At 40.4% G+C, this 17,959-nt stretch overlaps 2 protein-coding genes and 1 long non-coding RNA gene across 3 annotated transcripts; all 3 read right to left on the bottom strand.

Moving 5' to 3' along the window:
• Positions 1–516: 516 nt before the first annotated feature.
• LOC128438274 (uncharacterized) lies at positions 517–6,388 on the bottom strand. The gene is made up of 4 exons (XM_053420775.1): positions 5,876–6,388; positions 2,309–2,418; positions 1,999–2,217; positions 517–830 (listed from the first exon to the last, which is right to left on the bottom strand). The coding sequence occupies exons 1-4, from the start codon at positions 6,319–6,321 to the stop codon at positions 685–687; spliced, it is 921 nt and encodes a 306-aa protein (XP_053276750.1). The 5' UTR covers positions 6,322–6,388; the 3' UTR covers positions 517–684.
• A 2,497-nt stretch (positions 6,389–8,885) lies between these two features.
• On the bottom strand, positions 8,886–11,288 carry LOC128438273 (uncharacterized). Its single transcript, XR_008338310.1, has 4 exons — positions 11,211–11,288; positions 10,739–10,820; positions 9,551–9,632; positions 8,886–9,075 (listed from the first exon to the last, which is right to left on the bottom strand). It is a non-coding gene; the product is annotated as an uncharacterized LOC128438273 (long non-coding RNA).
• Positions 11,289–14,019: 2,731 nt separating this feature from the next.
• Positions 14,020–16,744, bottom strand: rpl35 (ribosomal protein L35). Its single transcript, XM_053421581.1, has 4 exons — positions 16,625–16,744; positions 16,016–16,152; positions 15,342–15,423; positions 14,020–14,209 (listed from the first exon to the last, which is right to left on the bottom strand). Exons 1-4 carry the CDS (start codon positions 16,625–16,627, stop codon positions 14,060–14,062), a joined length of 372 nt encoding a protein of 123 aa, XP_053277556.1. The 5' UTR covers positions 16,628–16,744; the 3' UTR covers positions 14,020–14,059.
• Positions 16,745–17,959: the final 1,215 nt, after the last annotated feature.

Here is a 17,959-nt window from a genome sequence, read left to right as displayed (position 1 = left end):
TGCAGCACTCCACAGCACACCACAATCACCCTCCGATGACATCACAATGGAGGACTCATAAACTGTGAAGAAAAGAGGACAGCGGGGCACTGAGGAGTAAAGTGATTGAGCCAATCTGCCCGTAAAGAGCCTCCACACAGACCAGGCAAAAAAGAGTGATGAGAAACCAGCCCGAGCTGATAAGCGCTGCAGCTGTCCGAAGATAGGGGCCCCACGTGGGTTCAAAATATGAGCTCCATAATGACAAAAAACGCCCAAAGAGATACATTTATTGATAACACACAATGAACAACTTCCATTATAAATCCCCTTAATCATATTGGTTTATCCCAACCCTTTCATCAGTGGCTGTCTGAAAGGCAGGGACAAAAGCTAGTCTACCACCAGCAAAAAAGTAACGAGCTTTAACATTTAACATTTCAGAGGGTGATTCAGAATTTAAGGAAAACAGGGGAATGTTTTAAATAGTTAAAACTGTAAATCAATGGAGAATCATTTAATGATGTTTCTGTGATCATCTGGAAAATACATGGGCACACAATGACAGAGTGTGAGCCTGTCACTTTCTGCAAACTGTAAAATCAAACATGCTGACTCTTTTCCCTTCATGGGACATGACCGCTTCAGCTCAAAGAAACTTGATCTGTGTAGACATTCTGCAGTATTCCAGAGGTGTGCACGCGCTTATCGTTCATAGCGTGTTGTGTCTGTGTAGTGTCTTGCTTCAGAGCTTCTCTCAGTACAGAGGTAGCAGATCATACACCACACACTGTGCTCCGGAGAGATCTGGACTCCACTGCTGCTCCGAAAAGGCCTCAGTGCACAGGAGCCTGTCGAAGGGATCAAGACCAGAGTTACCCTTTCAGCTCATGCCACACATGTGAGTAACTCACAACAAACAAAATGATAAAAGAAAGAAAAGAAAAACCTCAAAATAAACAATATGTCATCATACGTCAATATGATACGTGAGATAATAGATTAAGGGAGAATTCTAAATACCAAGTAATAATGATATCATGAAAATAAAAGTACAAAAGTAGTGCTCCAGTAGTAATTATTAGGACTGTGTTGTGTATGTTCTGTAGTATCTTAATGAAAATGTATCTTATTATAGATTCTAGAGCTCATAAGTTCCATTTAGACTCTATTTATTTAATACATTTTATGTGTGTTTATCTAGAATAAATGTCTTATTATTTGTAATTTTGACTCACCATGTGTATTTTAATTTATCATACTTTCATTCGTTTCATCCTCTGGGCTTCCATACGGTCATATAAAAAGTCCATCAATAAAATCGCTCAACAGAGAAAAACACTATTGGCGATCTAGTTTAGGCACTTGTGGAGAACTTCAATGGTCAGTAAATGGTGAAGGGTCTCTATATATGTAGAGCTTTATGCTTGATGGCCAATCAAGGCCCTTTACAGTACAGTTTTGCCATTCACCCATTCACACACCCATTCATACAGAGCATCTCTCCTAGCACAGCCATCAGGAGCACTTTGGGGTTCAGTATGTATATGGGGGGTGACTGTGATCGATCTGCCAATCCTCTGGTCAGTGGATGACCTGCTCTACCCCCTGAGCCACATCCTCTCTCACTTACTCACTTACTGAGATGTGATATACACCATGTTTGTACAGTGAATATGAAGCCACAGGAGAGTGTTACTTCAGACTGAGCAGAGCCTAACACACCTTGTACAGACGCACAAATCCCAATGACATTTGCTGTGGATGTGCATGGTCCCCTGAGGCTGAACAGTAATGATTTTTGGTGACCACTGTGACCTTTTCTTCTAATGCAACAAGATTAATATCTCTGCTTGTCATATTTCCATTTCCATGGCAGTACAAAGACTTTCAATTGTAATTATCCCATGGATATTCTTTTGATACTTGAACTACGACATGCACTTAAAATAATGCACACTAGAATGAGCTGCCTGCTCTAATGTTTACTAAGTTCACCCACGCTTTTCAGAGCATTACCAATGATAAAGTATGCAGCAGCACTGAGGGAGAGGATGATGAGGAAGATGGTGCCTGAACCCAGATCCCCCATGGTACAGGCATTTGGACAAGCACAGGGGCTCTCAACCCAGATATGCAGGGGCTCCTCACTGCTGAGCCTCTGGTCCCGGATGAAGGAGGTGGACTCATTTGGATTACAGTGGTAATGCACCACTGTCAGTGGCTGCTTCTCAACAGCTAGGACAGGAGGAGAAGAAGACTGGGTGTCAGGTTGCACTATACTGACAAAATGATCAGTAGCATTTACTATATGTAGAGTTTTGCTCACCAAAGTATGAGACAGAAAGCATCTTCAGGGTGTCATTGTAGTGGAATTCATTCCCTTCATGTCTTCCATAGCCAATACAGCGACTACTGTATGTGTCGAGCCTTTGATACCTGTTAACACAGACATGAACATATCACATAAAAAGATGTTTGAATTTGTGAGTCATCTGCAAATGAGTAGCCTAATGTAGACACAAGTTTAAGCAATCAAATTATATTTGTTAAGCCCATATTCACAAATCACAATTTGTCCCATAAAGGGCTTTAACAAGGGGTGACATCCTCTGCCCTTAACCCTCAACTCAACTAAAACTACCAAAAAAAACACAGTATAAAGACCCACATATGAGTGATCCCTTTCCCAGGATGTACAGATGCAACAGCTGACCCATGCAGTACAGCACGTCAACAAAATAAAAATATTTACATTGACAAAAACAGCTTCTAACATTAATGGAGAGGTGAATCAATGTTTAAAGGAGAAAACAAACAAATGCCAAACTCCGAAATATGTATGTCGTGTTTAGGGCAATCGGTCAAAATGTTTTGAGGCCTTTTTCGCCCCATCTCAGTATCTCTCACACAGATACACAGAAACTGTGTACACAGTTTCCATATATTTCATAAACGATTTTAAAATCCGCTTTGATAATAGCACAATGTGCATCTCAATCAATTCAAGTAAGTGAAAAAAATTAATGTACCAGTTAAAACTAATAGTCTCATCAGCAATTTTTTTTTTTTTTTTCAATTATTGGAAGCTGCTTTGGATGTCTTCACTTTTCTCCGTTTGTGTGTTTGGGGGCCCCCTGGTGGCTCTTCGACCATTGCCTCAACAGCTGCCTATAATTTGAACACGATGACACTGATGACACTAAGACGCAAAGGGAAGTTATGACACATGACATATGGAGCTTCTCTTTCCAGCTTATCCTTCCTCTTCTTCATCCCTATCACATTGAAGTAAGTCATATCTCATCAGTACATGTTACTGACTTGACCCCTTCCCCGAGTCCCTTTGCTTTATTGCCCGGAGATCCGGGCCCGCTGTGGCTGAGGGGTAGAGTGGTCATCCTCCAACCTTGGGCAAGATGCTGAACCCTGAATGGCCCCCCATAGAATAACTAAGTGCTCCCAATAGATGCACTGTATGAATGTGTGTGTGAATGGGTGAATGTAGAACTGTACTGTAAAGCGCTTTGAGTGGTCATCAAGACTAGAAAAGCGCTATATAAATACAAAGCCATTTACCATTTACCATGGATTACGATTGTGGATCGCGCATCAGAGGTCGCAATGGTGGATCCAGTATGGCGGACTCTATATCTTGCGGGCTGATCGTAGTGGTAATGGCGGATCCTGTGTCACGTTGGCATCATATACTGGTGGTGGACTACGACCGAGGTCGGCGGCTGATGATGGATCCTAATACGCGGCAGTGGACAATGACTGTGGACTAAAGTGGATCCGATCTGGATGGCGGATCATGATCTTGCTGGCTGCTGACCATAGACTATGATTGCAGCAGGACTTCTTGACATATAGTATTGAAGTTATCCTTCAAAATGTTTACCCTCATCAAAGCTGCTAAAAACTTTAATTTTGATGATGTTTTCCTACACTTGACATCTATTGCACATCTGTCCGTCCTGGGAGAGGGATCCCTCACATGTGGCTCTCTCTGTATTTTTACCCTGTTAAAAGGGTTTTTAGTAGTTTTTCCTTACCCTTGCTGAGGGTTAAGGAAACAGGATGTCACACCATTTTAAAGCCCTATGAGACGAATTGTGATTTGTGAATATGGGCTATACAAATAAAATTTGATTGATTGATTGATTGATTAATGAGATCCCAACCTGCACAAGTTTAACCTCATATTTAAATACATTATTCAGTAAGTCTGCTTAGACTGTCAAAAAAACCATTAAAGATCAAAACTGTGGTGTTTCTAATCGGGGTTACAGATGTATTTGAGTTGTTAGCAGTTCCACCAACAAATGATTTAACATCTAAATTTCTTAGGTGTTTCAAAAAAATAAACACTAAAAACCGCAAAGAGAAAAGAAATAATTCAGAAATTCAAAACAAAAGTATCAGAAATTCTTTCACCTTGTAACCTAACAGATTTATCGTTGGCCCCTTTGAAGGGGCCCCATCCTCAGGCTGTGCACCACTGGACTACAGATTCTGAATTATATAAGAAGTAGTTTAAACTAGCTGCACTGCAAATACCATGAAAAATCCAATCCAATATTGTCAAACAGCATATATTAGTCACTGTGTGACTGCATTTTGACTGAGCTGATAAACCTCTGGAACTATTTTACAATGTGGTGTTGTGGATTTATAACTTCCACTGTATTGTCTAAAAGTAGAGGAATGGATACAAGTCACATGAATTTGAATAAGTGATGATTTAATATTTCATCTCTCAGCTTTAACACTAGTTACCATCGACTTCGCTCTGATTTTCCGAGTTATAAAGAGTGAATAAAGAGTAAATTCTGCATTTAAGCCTCATGATTAAAACACTACGTCAATATTAGTCCACTGATGATAAACCTTGCGGTAACATTTGACAACCTTGAGCTCTGAGCATTTGACTGAGGATCTGAAGAGGAATTTAGCTGATGCCTACTGAGCAGAGGCGGCTATAAAAGACACTGAAGAGCCTCCAGCTGTTTCCACTGTCCTGCGTCAGTTAAAAGGAACTGTGGACGTCAAGACAAGAATGTGGAAGACCATGAAACCTGCCAGATAAAACTGCACATCTGCTGGGCAGGCAAAGGCGATTTACATGTGCCTGCAGAGGAGCTGCAGGAAGGTTGGTCTGTCACACGATTGGTGGAGCAGTGCTTCCCTGTCATCAGAGGGAGCCCTCACCTACAACCACATCACAAAAGTCAACATTTGGAAGCTTCATCCAAGGTGTATAACAAGGAGTAGCATGTGATGAGAACACCTTGTCAACTGCTAAGCATCGCATTAGGCTGCAATATTTTCTATTATATATTCTGCTTTTGGAGCAGGCAGGAGACACTGGTCAGACGTAGCGAACAGAAGGATTCCACTAAATGGTGTTCAGTCAGTCAGTCAGTGCAATGTGAGGGAAGGGAGCTTGGTTTCTGCTACAGGACAATATTTCAAAAGCAAAACCTCAAAATCCACTATCAACTACTTCAAGAAACAAGCTGAAAATATCTGTTTCCTCCTGAACTACATCTGTTTAAAACTACACCGCCCCGCTCAAGGGTATTACTGTGTCTATTTTTTTAAACAATCGATTAACATTATTTGACCGGCTTTATTATAATTGTTTAAAGTTCAATCGCCAGTGAGAATGAGAGGGTCAAGATTTTAAGACATGCAAGTGTGTGTTCAAAGCATTAGGCTTTGAACTAAGCTGTGTAAAAACCTTCATTTCCAATGGCAAACTAATCATAGGGAGACGTGTAAAGGAGATTCTCACAATGTCTGCACAGTTAAGGCATTCAACAAAGTCTTCAGGGGCAATTTTGAACCGGTAACACTACACGCTCATAAAGTGTGAATCTCAGCATTACTGTACCTGACGATGAGACATGCAGCGATGTTGGTACAGTCTGCCCCTCTCAGGTCCTCTGGCTGGGAGAAGGGCTGGCAGGGGCTGAACGACAGGAGGATCTCAGTGTTGACGGGGATGTTCTCTGCCGACACCGGCTTCAGATACCCCAGGAAACCATCTGCGTCCCCCATAGAGTTCAGGTTTATCACCCCACTCCCATCTTTCATGATGCATTTACAGTTGTTGACTTTGAAGCAGCCTGACTTCTCTGCGGAGCTTGGATGAGGAGCGAGAGACGGAGAAAACAAGCTAAAACAAAGTGGCAGTGTGAGCAAGACACTCTGAATGCTCATGGTGACAGAGCACCAGAGCAGAGAGCAGTGACTGTTTGTTAGGACACTGAAGAGCAGCTGACAGAATGGTGATGGTAGGAAAGTAATTAGAAGAAAGGTGACTGTCATTCCAGGCATTCCCGAGACCCACTGTGCTCACACATGATGCCCACACAATCCAAGAAGGTATAAGAATAAGCTCCAGTGAAACCTGTAAGACACACAGACATGATGCAGCGAGTTTACACATTGTCAATTCTTCGAGAGAGAAAATTCCATTAGTCTCCACTGAATTGGGATGAGGACAAAAATAAAACCAGACTTATCTGCATGACAGAATTTAATGGTGGCAAAGTTAAAAATATCAGTATCAATATCAGGAACAAACAGAACAAACAACAGTTAAAGATATAGATGCAAAAGTGAAAGGTGTTTGCACTCATTAACTACAGCACTAGTTTGTGCTGTCTCTCTGTTATCATTATAATTATCGTTGTTGTTACCGTTATTATGCTTGTTATGGGGCATTGAGGTGGTGCAGTGGTTAGCACTCTCAACTTACAGCAAGATGGTTCAGGGTTAAAATGTTCATTGATTGTATTATGATACACACATTACAATCCGAACAGCTGCACCTGTTTGGGACTAATAGAAATTCATAGAAAATGAATGGGGTACTTCGGCAATTTATACCGTCAGCAACAACATGACAATCACTTCATATTTTGTAGGTCCCCTGATACTATGAAAGAAGCTCAGTCCATCGAGGTATGGACTCAACGAGACTCGTGGTATCTGGCACCAAGACGTTAGCATCAGATCCTGTAGATCATATAAGTTGTGAAGTGAGGCCTCACATTTGTTTTTCCAGGACATCCCAAGCTTGGTCCGATTGAGGGAAGGCAAATGTGGACGCCAGCACCTTTACAAGTTAGTCAAACAATGATTACAAACTGTTCGCAAAGCTGCTGGTTTCGTCACTGTGCTTATTGACTAAATATAATCTTTCATTACAGACCTAAAGGTAAAGCTCTTCCAGAAATACAGGAGACATCCTACAACTGTCTTCATAGAATAGATAATTATTATCATAATTATTCTAGGTTGATATTATTACTGGGAATACACAATGAATGGGTGCATTTTTTAATCATCATCATTGTTAGCATTATTAATTAGTGCTACATGCTATTATCATAAAATTGCTGTTGTTGATAATAATAGTAGTTAAGCGTCAGAATTATTATGATAAACCCTGGTGGTGCTAAAACACAACAGTTACATAACTGAAAGAACTGCAGACACTTGACAATCTACCCTGAGCACAAGATATCAAGTTTTCATGTCATCTATTTTATTCCAAGAGGTTAAATCTCAGTGTTGGGTGGGTTTGTTCCATGGCTTATCTCAGCACCCTGGGTGTTACTTTGTAATTTGTTCAAAATCTTTGAGACAGAACCAGAGTTCAAATCCAAATAAAACACAAAATAAGTCAAGAGTTTGCACTTTGTTGTACAGGAAGTGCAGTGGATCATACTGTCAGAAATTAAGGTGTTTTATCATAATGTAGAGTTCTTTGTAGTATTCAAACCAACAATGTTAACTTCCTACTACTAGCACCATCATCAAGTCCCACTCCTACGAAATATTTAATTTATCTGGGTCATTTTGGGTAACTTGAATGCCTACAGCACATTCTGTGTAATATTTCTTTTGACGACTCTATCTGATTGAACTGATGGAACAACGCTCCACATTGCAAAAAAAGTTAAATCAAATTTTTAAATGTCCAATTACAGAAATACTGATAAATGTGAGTGGGGGGGAAAAAATCAATGTTATGCTGACATGTGGATGGATTACATAATAAAGTGACATCCCACAGTATCCCAGCATGAGTAACTATCTTAGTTAAGCTGTTCACAAAGTAAAATTAAATAAACAATGGTATATAAATTGTCTTTCCATAAATTAAAACTGCACAGCTTTGTAAGGTATCATAATTAGGTGACATTTACAACAGCCTGTGTGGCATCTGTTAAAATGTATTGACAGGAATATTTTGTGAGTGTAGGTCCGACTGCAATATATTAACGCTTTCTTTTTTAGAAATTTAACATTGGCGAATAATACAGCCATATTTTACTGTCAAATGTCTGGATTGAAAAATCTGTTGATTTCATGTGCTGCCCTCCTGTGGACAGATTCTTTAGCAATAGGAAATTGTTATTTAAATTTATGATCTATATTTGTATCAAGACAAGTCAAACACTTAACAATTCAGGCGGCTTCCCAGGAGAAAAGACTGCAGCTGATGCAGCTACCCCGAATAGTTTTTCATTAAATTTTACATCCAGAATCAAAATGTGTTCTAACAGACCAGGAGTCCAAAGCCACATCGGCAAGGCACTTTCTCCATTCTGCAGGTCAATCCTGCTGATCTGGAGTTTAATTACAACAAATTCTAATAATGCCGACATTTACTTCTGTGGAATTTACCTCCTTTTAAGTGTTTTTGGACAAAATCTTGTAACCAGTCCCTGATGGCTGAACAACAGTGAGTGAATGGAGTGTGATGAAAAAGGTGCTTCCTATAGAATGATCTGAATCTGTAGCAGTTTGAGTGGTTTGCAAGACTAGAAAAGCCCTTAAGTAGAGTTAATTTACCATTGATGCTTTGAGGAAATACTACACAACAGACAGTCTTTTACACAGATTTTATTTTTTCAATAGAAAACGCATCCAAGCTTTGACAGTTAATATGCGGATTGAGTAGAGGAGGTCCTTCCTCTGCCGTTTCTTGGTCCGTAGAGACTTTTCGTGCTTGTTGAGCCGGCGGCACAAGGCTCTGGTCTTCCTTGGCCTCAGATCCAGGGGCTTGTACTTTTTACCCTTTAGGAAATCAAATTGACTTTCAGTACAGCTGAGTGTTATGATTTGGTGCTATACAAATACAATTGAATCATGGCAGTTTTGCTCCATTTGCAGGTAGGCTAAACCCACGTTGGGCAATACATTTTTTAATCCCCTCTAGGAATAAATCATTTTGTCTTGAATAAGTTAATATTTATAATTACTAATTCACTTTTTGTACTTTAAATAAACAGTCTAATTTGCAACCCCAGTGAACATCCAAAATGAGGTCTTATTTAGAATTACTACAGTCAAAGTAAACAGTCGCCCATGGGAACATTCATGGTAACTCGTCTCAGTCTTTTGGTAAGCAGTTGAGAATGCATCAGCAGAACATCAGCTCAACAATATCATCATAGACGAGAACCAAAGAGGAGACATTCCCAAGTAGGCAGGTCAGAGTTTTGAATGAAGAGCTAAGTTGGTAGACACCACGGCTGCTGGCTGATCTTACCTTGTAGAAATTCCTCAGGTTCTCCTTTTATGTCTGGTTGATTACAGTCAGGACTCTGGCGATGGACTTACGGACAACACAGCTGTAAAGACAAGCAAAGACAGACAGGTGGTCTAGTTTATTGGCAAACCACCACAGTAATAGTCGTAGTTACCCAGTTGAGATGTATCAACAAAAATATGTGCTGTATTTTTACCGAAAATGACATAATGAGTGCATAATATGAGGAATTTTAGTCCCAAGCACTTTGCACAAAAGCAGGCTTAACATGTTGTCAATAATTAATTTGCAGTCTCCAGGACAAGTGCTGCACCAGAAGGACAGAAGCTCATCTTTCAGTTTTACATTGACCGTAGGCTCCCAGTGTAACACATTCATCCGAACAGGGCGGTTGCAGGACTTTCTAAACCTTACATCCGTAGTTCAAATTCTATTGGCAAAGCCACGGAACTTATTTTCTCTTGTAGCCTTTTTGTAAATGTGTCCGTTTTTCATGTACGATCAATCATTTTACCCTTCTCTTTAAGGACTACCATCAAACTACAAATAAATGGTCAAAACGACTTTGTGACCTCTGTCTCGAATAATTATTATAAAGTGATGCTGACCTCATCAATATCAAAACATCTATACACACTTTTATTTTTCACTATGACAGCCAGCCTGACAGAGCTCAAAGATCAGAGTTAAATACTGATCTTGGTCTCCCTCCAACTACATCTGTCTTCCAATTTTCTTAACTCACCCCAGCCAGTCGAGGCCGGTGGCCGCTGACATAACATTTGAGTGTTATATTTATTGATATACAAATAAAATTGAATCATGGCAGTTTTGCTCCATTTTCAGGAAGGCTGAACCAAAATAAAGTTGTTTTGAATAAGTTAATATTTATAATTACTAATTCACTTTTTGTACTTTAAATAAACAGTCTAATTTGCAACCCCAGTGAACATCCAAAATGAGGTCTTATTTAGAATTACTACAGTCAAAGTAAACAGTCGCCCATGGGAACATTCATGGTAACTCGTCTCAGTCTTTTGGTAAGCAGTTGAGAATGCATCAGCAGAACATCAGCTCAACAATATCATCATAGACGAGAACCAAAGAGGAGACATTCCCAAGTAGGCAGGTCAGAGTTTTGAATGAAGAGCTAAGTTGGTAGACACCACGGCTGCTGGCTGATCTTACCTTGTAGAACTTCCTCAGGTTCTCCTTTTATGTCTGGTTGATTACAGTCAGGACTCTGGCGATGGACTTACGGACAACATAGCTGTTAAGACAAGCAAAGACAGACAGGTGGTCTAGTTTATTGGCAAACCACCACAGTAATAGTCGTAGTTACCCAGTTCAAATATCCACAGAAGCCTGTTATATGTACTTGGTATACTATTCAGTTAAACAGCGATGTTAGATTCGTAACTAGCTGTGGTATGCTGAATCTTCCATTAGCGTAAAGCTAGACACTGAGCTGAGCGGTGTCGGTCGGTAGCAGCGCTCTGTAATCTAAGGTTATATTCAATTTCTGTAGCAGCCTGCTCATCAACACATGTATGATCGACCATCTAACAAGCTTATGTGTCCGTATGACACATATTTGATGGGATAAATGAAGTTGAGCATGATCAAAATCAAAATTAACAGCAGAGTGTCCGCTCCTCACCATGTTGTCTCTCGATTCCATGTTGGAAAGGGTAGGTGCAGCGCGTGCTGTCAATAAGTAGCTTCCGGAGAATTTCTTCTTCTTAATTTAAATGTAACTTTGTAAAGTAGTAAACAGCGCCACCAGCGGCTGGAGCAGCAACGGACGACACAGGGATCAGAACATCATTTGTGGGTAAATTAATAATCCGTGTATGATTCGTTCTTTTCATATTCAATTACAAAACCAAAATTGGAAAATTGAAAAAAAAATCATTATCCTGTTATTTATTTTTTGTTCCAATTTCCCAAAAATAACGGTTTGTTTTTCGTAGTTTTTTTTGTGTTAGGATCGGAAATACGAAATGAAAAAACAGGTCACGGGGCGAACTTAATTATGATATGTAATGTGTATGATTTCGGTGACCCGGAAGTCAGATTACTCGGGTCATAAATCTTAAGCAAAACTTTGTTAAAACACAAGCCCCTCTTTCTTACCGCAGTAACGTAGACAACAGGCTACAAGCCAGTTTTCGGTGAGTCTTCCTCTGAGCTGGGAACAGACAGGCAGAGTGCACAGGGACCGTCTATAAGTGCAACACCAAAAAGAGATGTTACAAAAATATTTTCTAACTTCACTGTAATACTGCATATTCTGACCAAAATCGAGTCATAGATCTAGTTTATCATGTTGGTTATACTAGTTTACTCAGTTTGGAAACATAAAATGTTGCATAATTCATGGGATGATTTGTTGTGCAAGTTATTTAATAACCTCACCCCGTGTATTCTGGACAACACAGCTGTAAAAACAAGTCAAGTAGACACAGGTTGTCATAGTAGCAAACCACCACAATAAGTCTGCTACCTCTTCAAATATTCACAAAATACAGTGCCTTGCATAAGTATTCACCCCCCTTGGACTTTTTCCCATTATGTACTGTTACTAACTGGAATTCAAATAGACTTAAATAAACTTTTTCCCATTTGATCAACAAAACATGCATAGTACTTTGGAGGTGCAAAATACATTTTATTGTGACACAAACAATAATGAGAACAAAAAAGTTGACATCTGTTGGGTGCATAAGTATTCACCCCCCTGTGTCAATACTTGGTAGAACCCCCTTTCGCTGCAATTACAGCTGCAAGTCTTTTGGGGTATGTCTCTACCAGCTTTGCACATCTAGAGATGGAAAGGTTTGTCCATTCTTCTTGGCAAAAAAGATGAAGCTCAGTCAGATTGGATGGAGACCGTCTGTGAACCGCAATCTTCAAGTCTTGCCATAGATTCTCTATTGGATTGAGGTCTGGGCTTTGACTGGGCCATTTTAAGACATTAACATTCTTTAATCCAAACCATTCCTTTGTAGCTCTGGCTGTATGTTTAGGGTCATTGTCCTGCTGGAAGATGAACCTCCGCCCCAGTCTCAAGTCTTTTGCAGACTGCATCAGATTTTCTTCAAGGATTTCCCTGTATTTGGCTCCATCCATCTTTCCCTCTATTCTGACCAGTTTCCCTGTACCTGCTGAAGAGAAGCATCCCCACAGCATGATGCTACCACCACCATGTTTCACTGTTGGGATGGTGTGCTCAGGGTGATGGGCAGTGTTGGGTTTTTGCCACACATAGCGTTTTGCATTGAGGCCAAAAAGTTCAATTTTGGTCTCATCTGACCAGAGCACCTTCTTCCACATGTTTGCTGTGTCTCCCACATGGCTTCTGGCAAACTCCAAACGGGATTTTTTTATGGATCCCTTTCAACAATGGCTTTCTTCTTGCCACTCTTCCATAAAGGCCAGATTTGTGGAGTAGACGACTAATAGTTGTCCTGTGGACAGATTCTCCCACCTCAGCTGTGGATCTCTGCAACTCCTCCAGAGTAACCATGGGCCTCCTGGTTGCTTCTCTGATTAATTTTCTCCTTGTCCGACTCTTCAGTTTGGGTGGACGGCCTCCTCTTGGTAGGTTTGCGGTTGTGCCATATTCTTTCCATTTTCTTATGATGGATTTTATGGTGCTCAGAGAGATGTTCAAAGCTCTGGATATTTTTTTATAACCTAACCCTGCTTCATATTTCTCCACAACTTAATCCCTGACCTGTTTGGTGAGCTCCTTGGTCTTCATGATGCTGTTTGTTCAGTAATGATCTCCAACAAACTCTGAGTCCGTCACAGAACAGGTGTATTTATACTGAGATTAAATTGCAGACAGGTGGACCCTATTTACTAATTATGTGACTTGCAAATGTGACTTGTGAATGCAATTGGTCGCACCAGATCTTTGTTAGGGGTTTCACAGTAAAGGGGGTGAATACATATGCACTCAACACTTTTCAGATTTTTATTTGTAAATAATTGTGAAATCCATGTAATATTTCCCCCCACTTCCAAATGATGCACTATTTTGTGTTGGTCCATTACATAAACTCACGATGAAATAAATTTTAATCTGTGGTTGACAAAATGTAGAAAAGTCCAAAAGGGGTGAATACTTATGCAAGGCACTGTATGTGTCCTGCAAAACAGACCCGAGGAGTCCAAAGCCACATTGGCACCTTCACCATTCTGTAGGTCAATCCTGCTGATCTGGAGTTTAACTACAACAAATTCTAATAATGCCCACATTCGCGTCAGTGGAATTTACCACCTTTAAAGTGTTTTTGTACATAAAGTCCCTGATGGCTGAACAACAGTGAGTGAATGGAGTGTGACGAAGTAAAAGTGCTTCCTATAGAATGATCTGTATCTGTAGCAGTTTGCAAGACTAGAAAAGCACTTAAGTAGCTCATTTACCATTGATGCTTTGAGGAAATACTACACAACAGACAGTCTTTTACACAGATTTTATTTTTTCAATAGAAAAAGCATTTAAGCTTTGACTGCAAATTTGCGGATGGAGTAGAGGAGGTCCTTCCTCTGCTGTTTCTTGGTCCGCAGAGACTCTTCGTGCTTGTTGAGCCGGCGGCGCAGAGCTCGGGTCTTCCTTGGCCTCAGATCCAGGGGCTTGTACTTCTTACCCTGTAGGAAATCAAATTGACTTTTAGTACAGCTGAAAGCTGATTTTTCAGTGTGAAAGCTTCAGAGAAACTCAAGAAAATGTTTGGCAACTATTAAGATGTAGAGAAGTTTGATATGTATCAACAAAAATATGTGCTGTATTTTTACCGAAAATGACGAGTGCATAATATGAGGAATTTGTCCCAAGCACTTTGCACAAAAGCAGGCTTAACATGTTGTCAATAATTAATTTGCAGTCTCCAGGACAAGTGCTGCACCAGAAGGACAGAAGCTCATCTTTCAGTTTTACATTGACCGTAGGCTCCCAGTGTAACACATTCATCCGAACAGGGCGGTTGCAGGACTTTCTAAACCTTACATCCGTAGTTCAAATTCTATTGGCAAAGCCACGGAACTTATTTTCTCTTGTAGCCTTTTTGTAAATGTGTCCGTTTTTCATGTACGATCAATCATTTTACCCTTCTCTCAAAGGACTACCATCAAACTACAAATAAATGGTCAAAACGACTTTGTGACCTCTGTCTCGAATAATTATTATAAAGTGATGCTGACCTCATCAATATCAAAACATCTATAGACACTTTTATTTTTCACTATGACAGCCAGCCTGACAGAGCTCAAAGATCAGAGTTAAATACTGATCTTGGTCTCCCTCCAACTACATCTGTCTTCCAATTTTCTTAACTCACCCCAGCCAGTCGAGGCCGGTGGCCGCTGACATAACATTTGAGTGTTATATTTATTGATATACAAATAAAATTGAATCATGGCAGTTTTGCTCCATTTTCAGGAAGGCTGAACCAAAATAAAGTTGTTTTGAATAAGTTAATATTTATAATTACTAATTCACTTTTTGTACTTTAAATAGACAGTCTAATTTGCAACCCCAGTGAACATCCAAAATGCGTTCTTATTTAGAATTACTACAGTCAAAGTAAACAGTCGCCCATGGGAACATTCATGGTAACTCGTCTCAGTCTTTTGGTAAGCAGTTGAGAATGCATCAGCAGAACATCAGCTCAACAATATCATCATAGACGAGAACTAAAGAGGAGACATTCCCAAGTAGGCAGGTCAGAGTTTTGAATGAAGAGCTAAGTTGGTAGACACCACGGCTGCTGGCTGATCTTACCTTGTAGAACTTCCTCAGGTTCTCCTTCTGTGTCTGGTTGATTACAGTCAGGACTCTGGCGATGGACTTACGGACAACACAGCTGTTAAGACAAGCAAAGTCAGACAGAAGATCTAGTTTCGTGACAAACCACCATCGGCGGTGAAGATAAGAAAAGAAATCTCCAAGCTCTTTGGTAAAACTGCATATGAATGGTCACAACTACAAATAAGGGACGGCAGCATGATAGGTACTATTGCAAGGTATGGTTGTATTAGCTGTCATTATTTGGGGCTTTAGTATGCAGTCTGGTAAAAGACAACATCTGTTCAACATGTGGTTAACTGTAGATATGTAGTAGGGTTTCAGGCTTTTTGACCCTGCAACTCCACTGTGTCATTCCTTCTCGTGTGGAGGTGAAATGTACCAAGTTTCCTATATAATATGTATATCAACTGAACCTGACACGACTATTAAAGTAGTACTGTATTAAATAAATCAAATTTTAAGACCTTAGTTCTAATCTAATTGATAAAAATGCAGAAGGTACGGAACAGTTGAAAGATGCCTACAGGCTACTTCAATGACACTAGGCTCGACTAACAGCATCTCGCCCTGCCGGGAACTAAACCACCGGGGACTGTTTGGTCCAGCAGTATTTAGGCTCTGTTGGAACCGTCTCTTTCAGTACGTACATCTTTGAGAGCTTGGACGCAGCTCCGCCAGTAACTTTGGCCACGCGCAGCTGGGACAGCTCATTCTTCAGGTCGTCCAGCTGTTTCAGCAGCTCTTCCTTCTTCTTGCCCCGCAGATCTCTAGCCTTTATCTTGGCCTTGGACGAACACAGAAGGAAAACACCTTAGCTGGTGACGGCACATTGATCTCTAGTGGCCCGACACGAGTCTAACAGCCCGTTCGCGTTAACATACAGATTTCACTTATTCTATTCTGCCTGGCCCGACACCGTGTATCCCTGTTAATATTATTTTTAGTTATTAGTTTCAAATATTCACAGATGCCCGTTATATGTACGTGGTATAGTATTCAGTTAAACATCGATGTTAGCATACTAGCTAGCTGTCGCTTCCATTAGCTTAAAGTTAGCAACTGAGCTGAGCGGTGTCGGTCGGTAGCAGCGCTCTGTAATATAAGGTTTTATTCCATTTCTCTAGCAGCCTGCTCATCAACACATGTATGATCGACCATCTAACAAGCTTATGTGTCCGTATGACACACATTTGATGGGTTTATTGAAGTTAGGCATGATAAAAATCTAAATCAACAGCAGAGTGTCGGCTCCTCACCATGTTCTCTCTCGCTGCCCTGTTGGAAAGGCCGGACGTACCTCGTGCTCTAAAAAAGTAGCTTCCGGAGAATTTCTTCTTCGTCACTTAAATGTCACTTTGATAAGCAGCAAACAGCGCCACCAGCGTCTGGAGCCGCACGGACGACACAGTGATCAGAACAAGATTTAATAATCCGTGTATCATTCGTTCGTTTCATATTCAATTAGAGAACAAACATTTTAAAATAAGTCATTATTTCGTTATTAATTTTTAATCTGATCCCCCAAAAAGAATAACGGTTGGTTTTTCTTAGTTTGGATTTCTTGCTAAGATCGCAAATAGGAAATGAAAAAACGGGTTACGGGGCTAACTTTATATTGATATTAAATGTGCATGTTTTCGGTGACCCGGAAGTCAGATTACTCGGATCCACAAGTCATAAACGAAACTTTGTTAAAACACAAGCCCCGACTCTTCCCTACCCCAGTAGAGCAGACTACAGGCTACAAGGCAGTTTTCATCAATTAGTCTCCTCTGAGCTGGAGACAGAACATTGGTCTCTATGTGCAGGCTATGAGACGAGTCTACAGGTGCATCTCAATAAATTATAATATCATGGAAAAGTTTGTTTATTTCGATAATTAAATTCAAAAAGTGAAACTCATATATTATATAGATTGATTACACACAGAGTGAAATATTTCAAGCGTTTATTTCTTTTAATTTGGATGATTATGGCTTAAAACTAATGAAAACCCAAAATTCAGTATCTCACAAAATTAGAATATTGTGAAAAAGTTCAATATTGTAGACTCACGGTGTCCCACTCTAAACAGGGAATTATCTCAAAACACCTGCAAAGGTTTCCTGAGCCTTTAAATTGTCTCTAAGGCTGGTTCAGTAGGCTACACAATCATGGGGAAGACTGCTGACTTGAAAGTTGTCCAGAAGACAGTCATTCACACCCTCCACAAGAAGGGTCAGCCACAAAAGGTCATTGCTAAAGAAGCTGGGTGTTCACAGAGTGCTGTATCCAAACATATTCATAGAAAGTGGAGTGGAAGGAAAAATTGTGGTAGAAAAAGGTGCACAAGCAACAGGGATAACCGCAGCCTTGAGAGGATTGTGAAGCAATGGCCATTCAAGAATTTGGGGGAGATTCGCAAGGAGTGGACTGAGGCTGGAGTCAGTGCATCAAGGGCCACCAAGCACAGACATATTCAGGACAACTGTCGCATTCCTCGTGTATAGCCCCTCCTGAACCAGAGACAACGTCAGAAGCCTCTTACCTGGGCTAAGGAGGATAAAGGACTGGACTGTTGCTCAGTGGTCCAAAGTCCAGAAGAAAGTAAA

This window comes from Pleuronectes platessa, chromosome 4, assembly GCF_947347685.1.
Source record: "Pleuronectes platessa chromosome 4, fPlePla1.1, whole genome shotgun sequence".
Classification (NCBI taxonomy): domain Eukaryota; kingdom Metazoa; phylum Chordata; class Actinopteri; order Pleuronectiformes; family Pleuronectidae; genus Pleuronectes; species Pleuronectes platessa.
The sequence above is the reverse complement of the archived record's forward strand: the minus strand, read 5'-3'. Positions and strand labels throughout refer to the sequence as shown.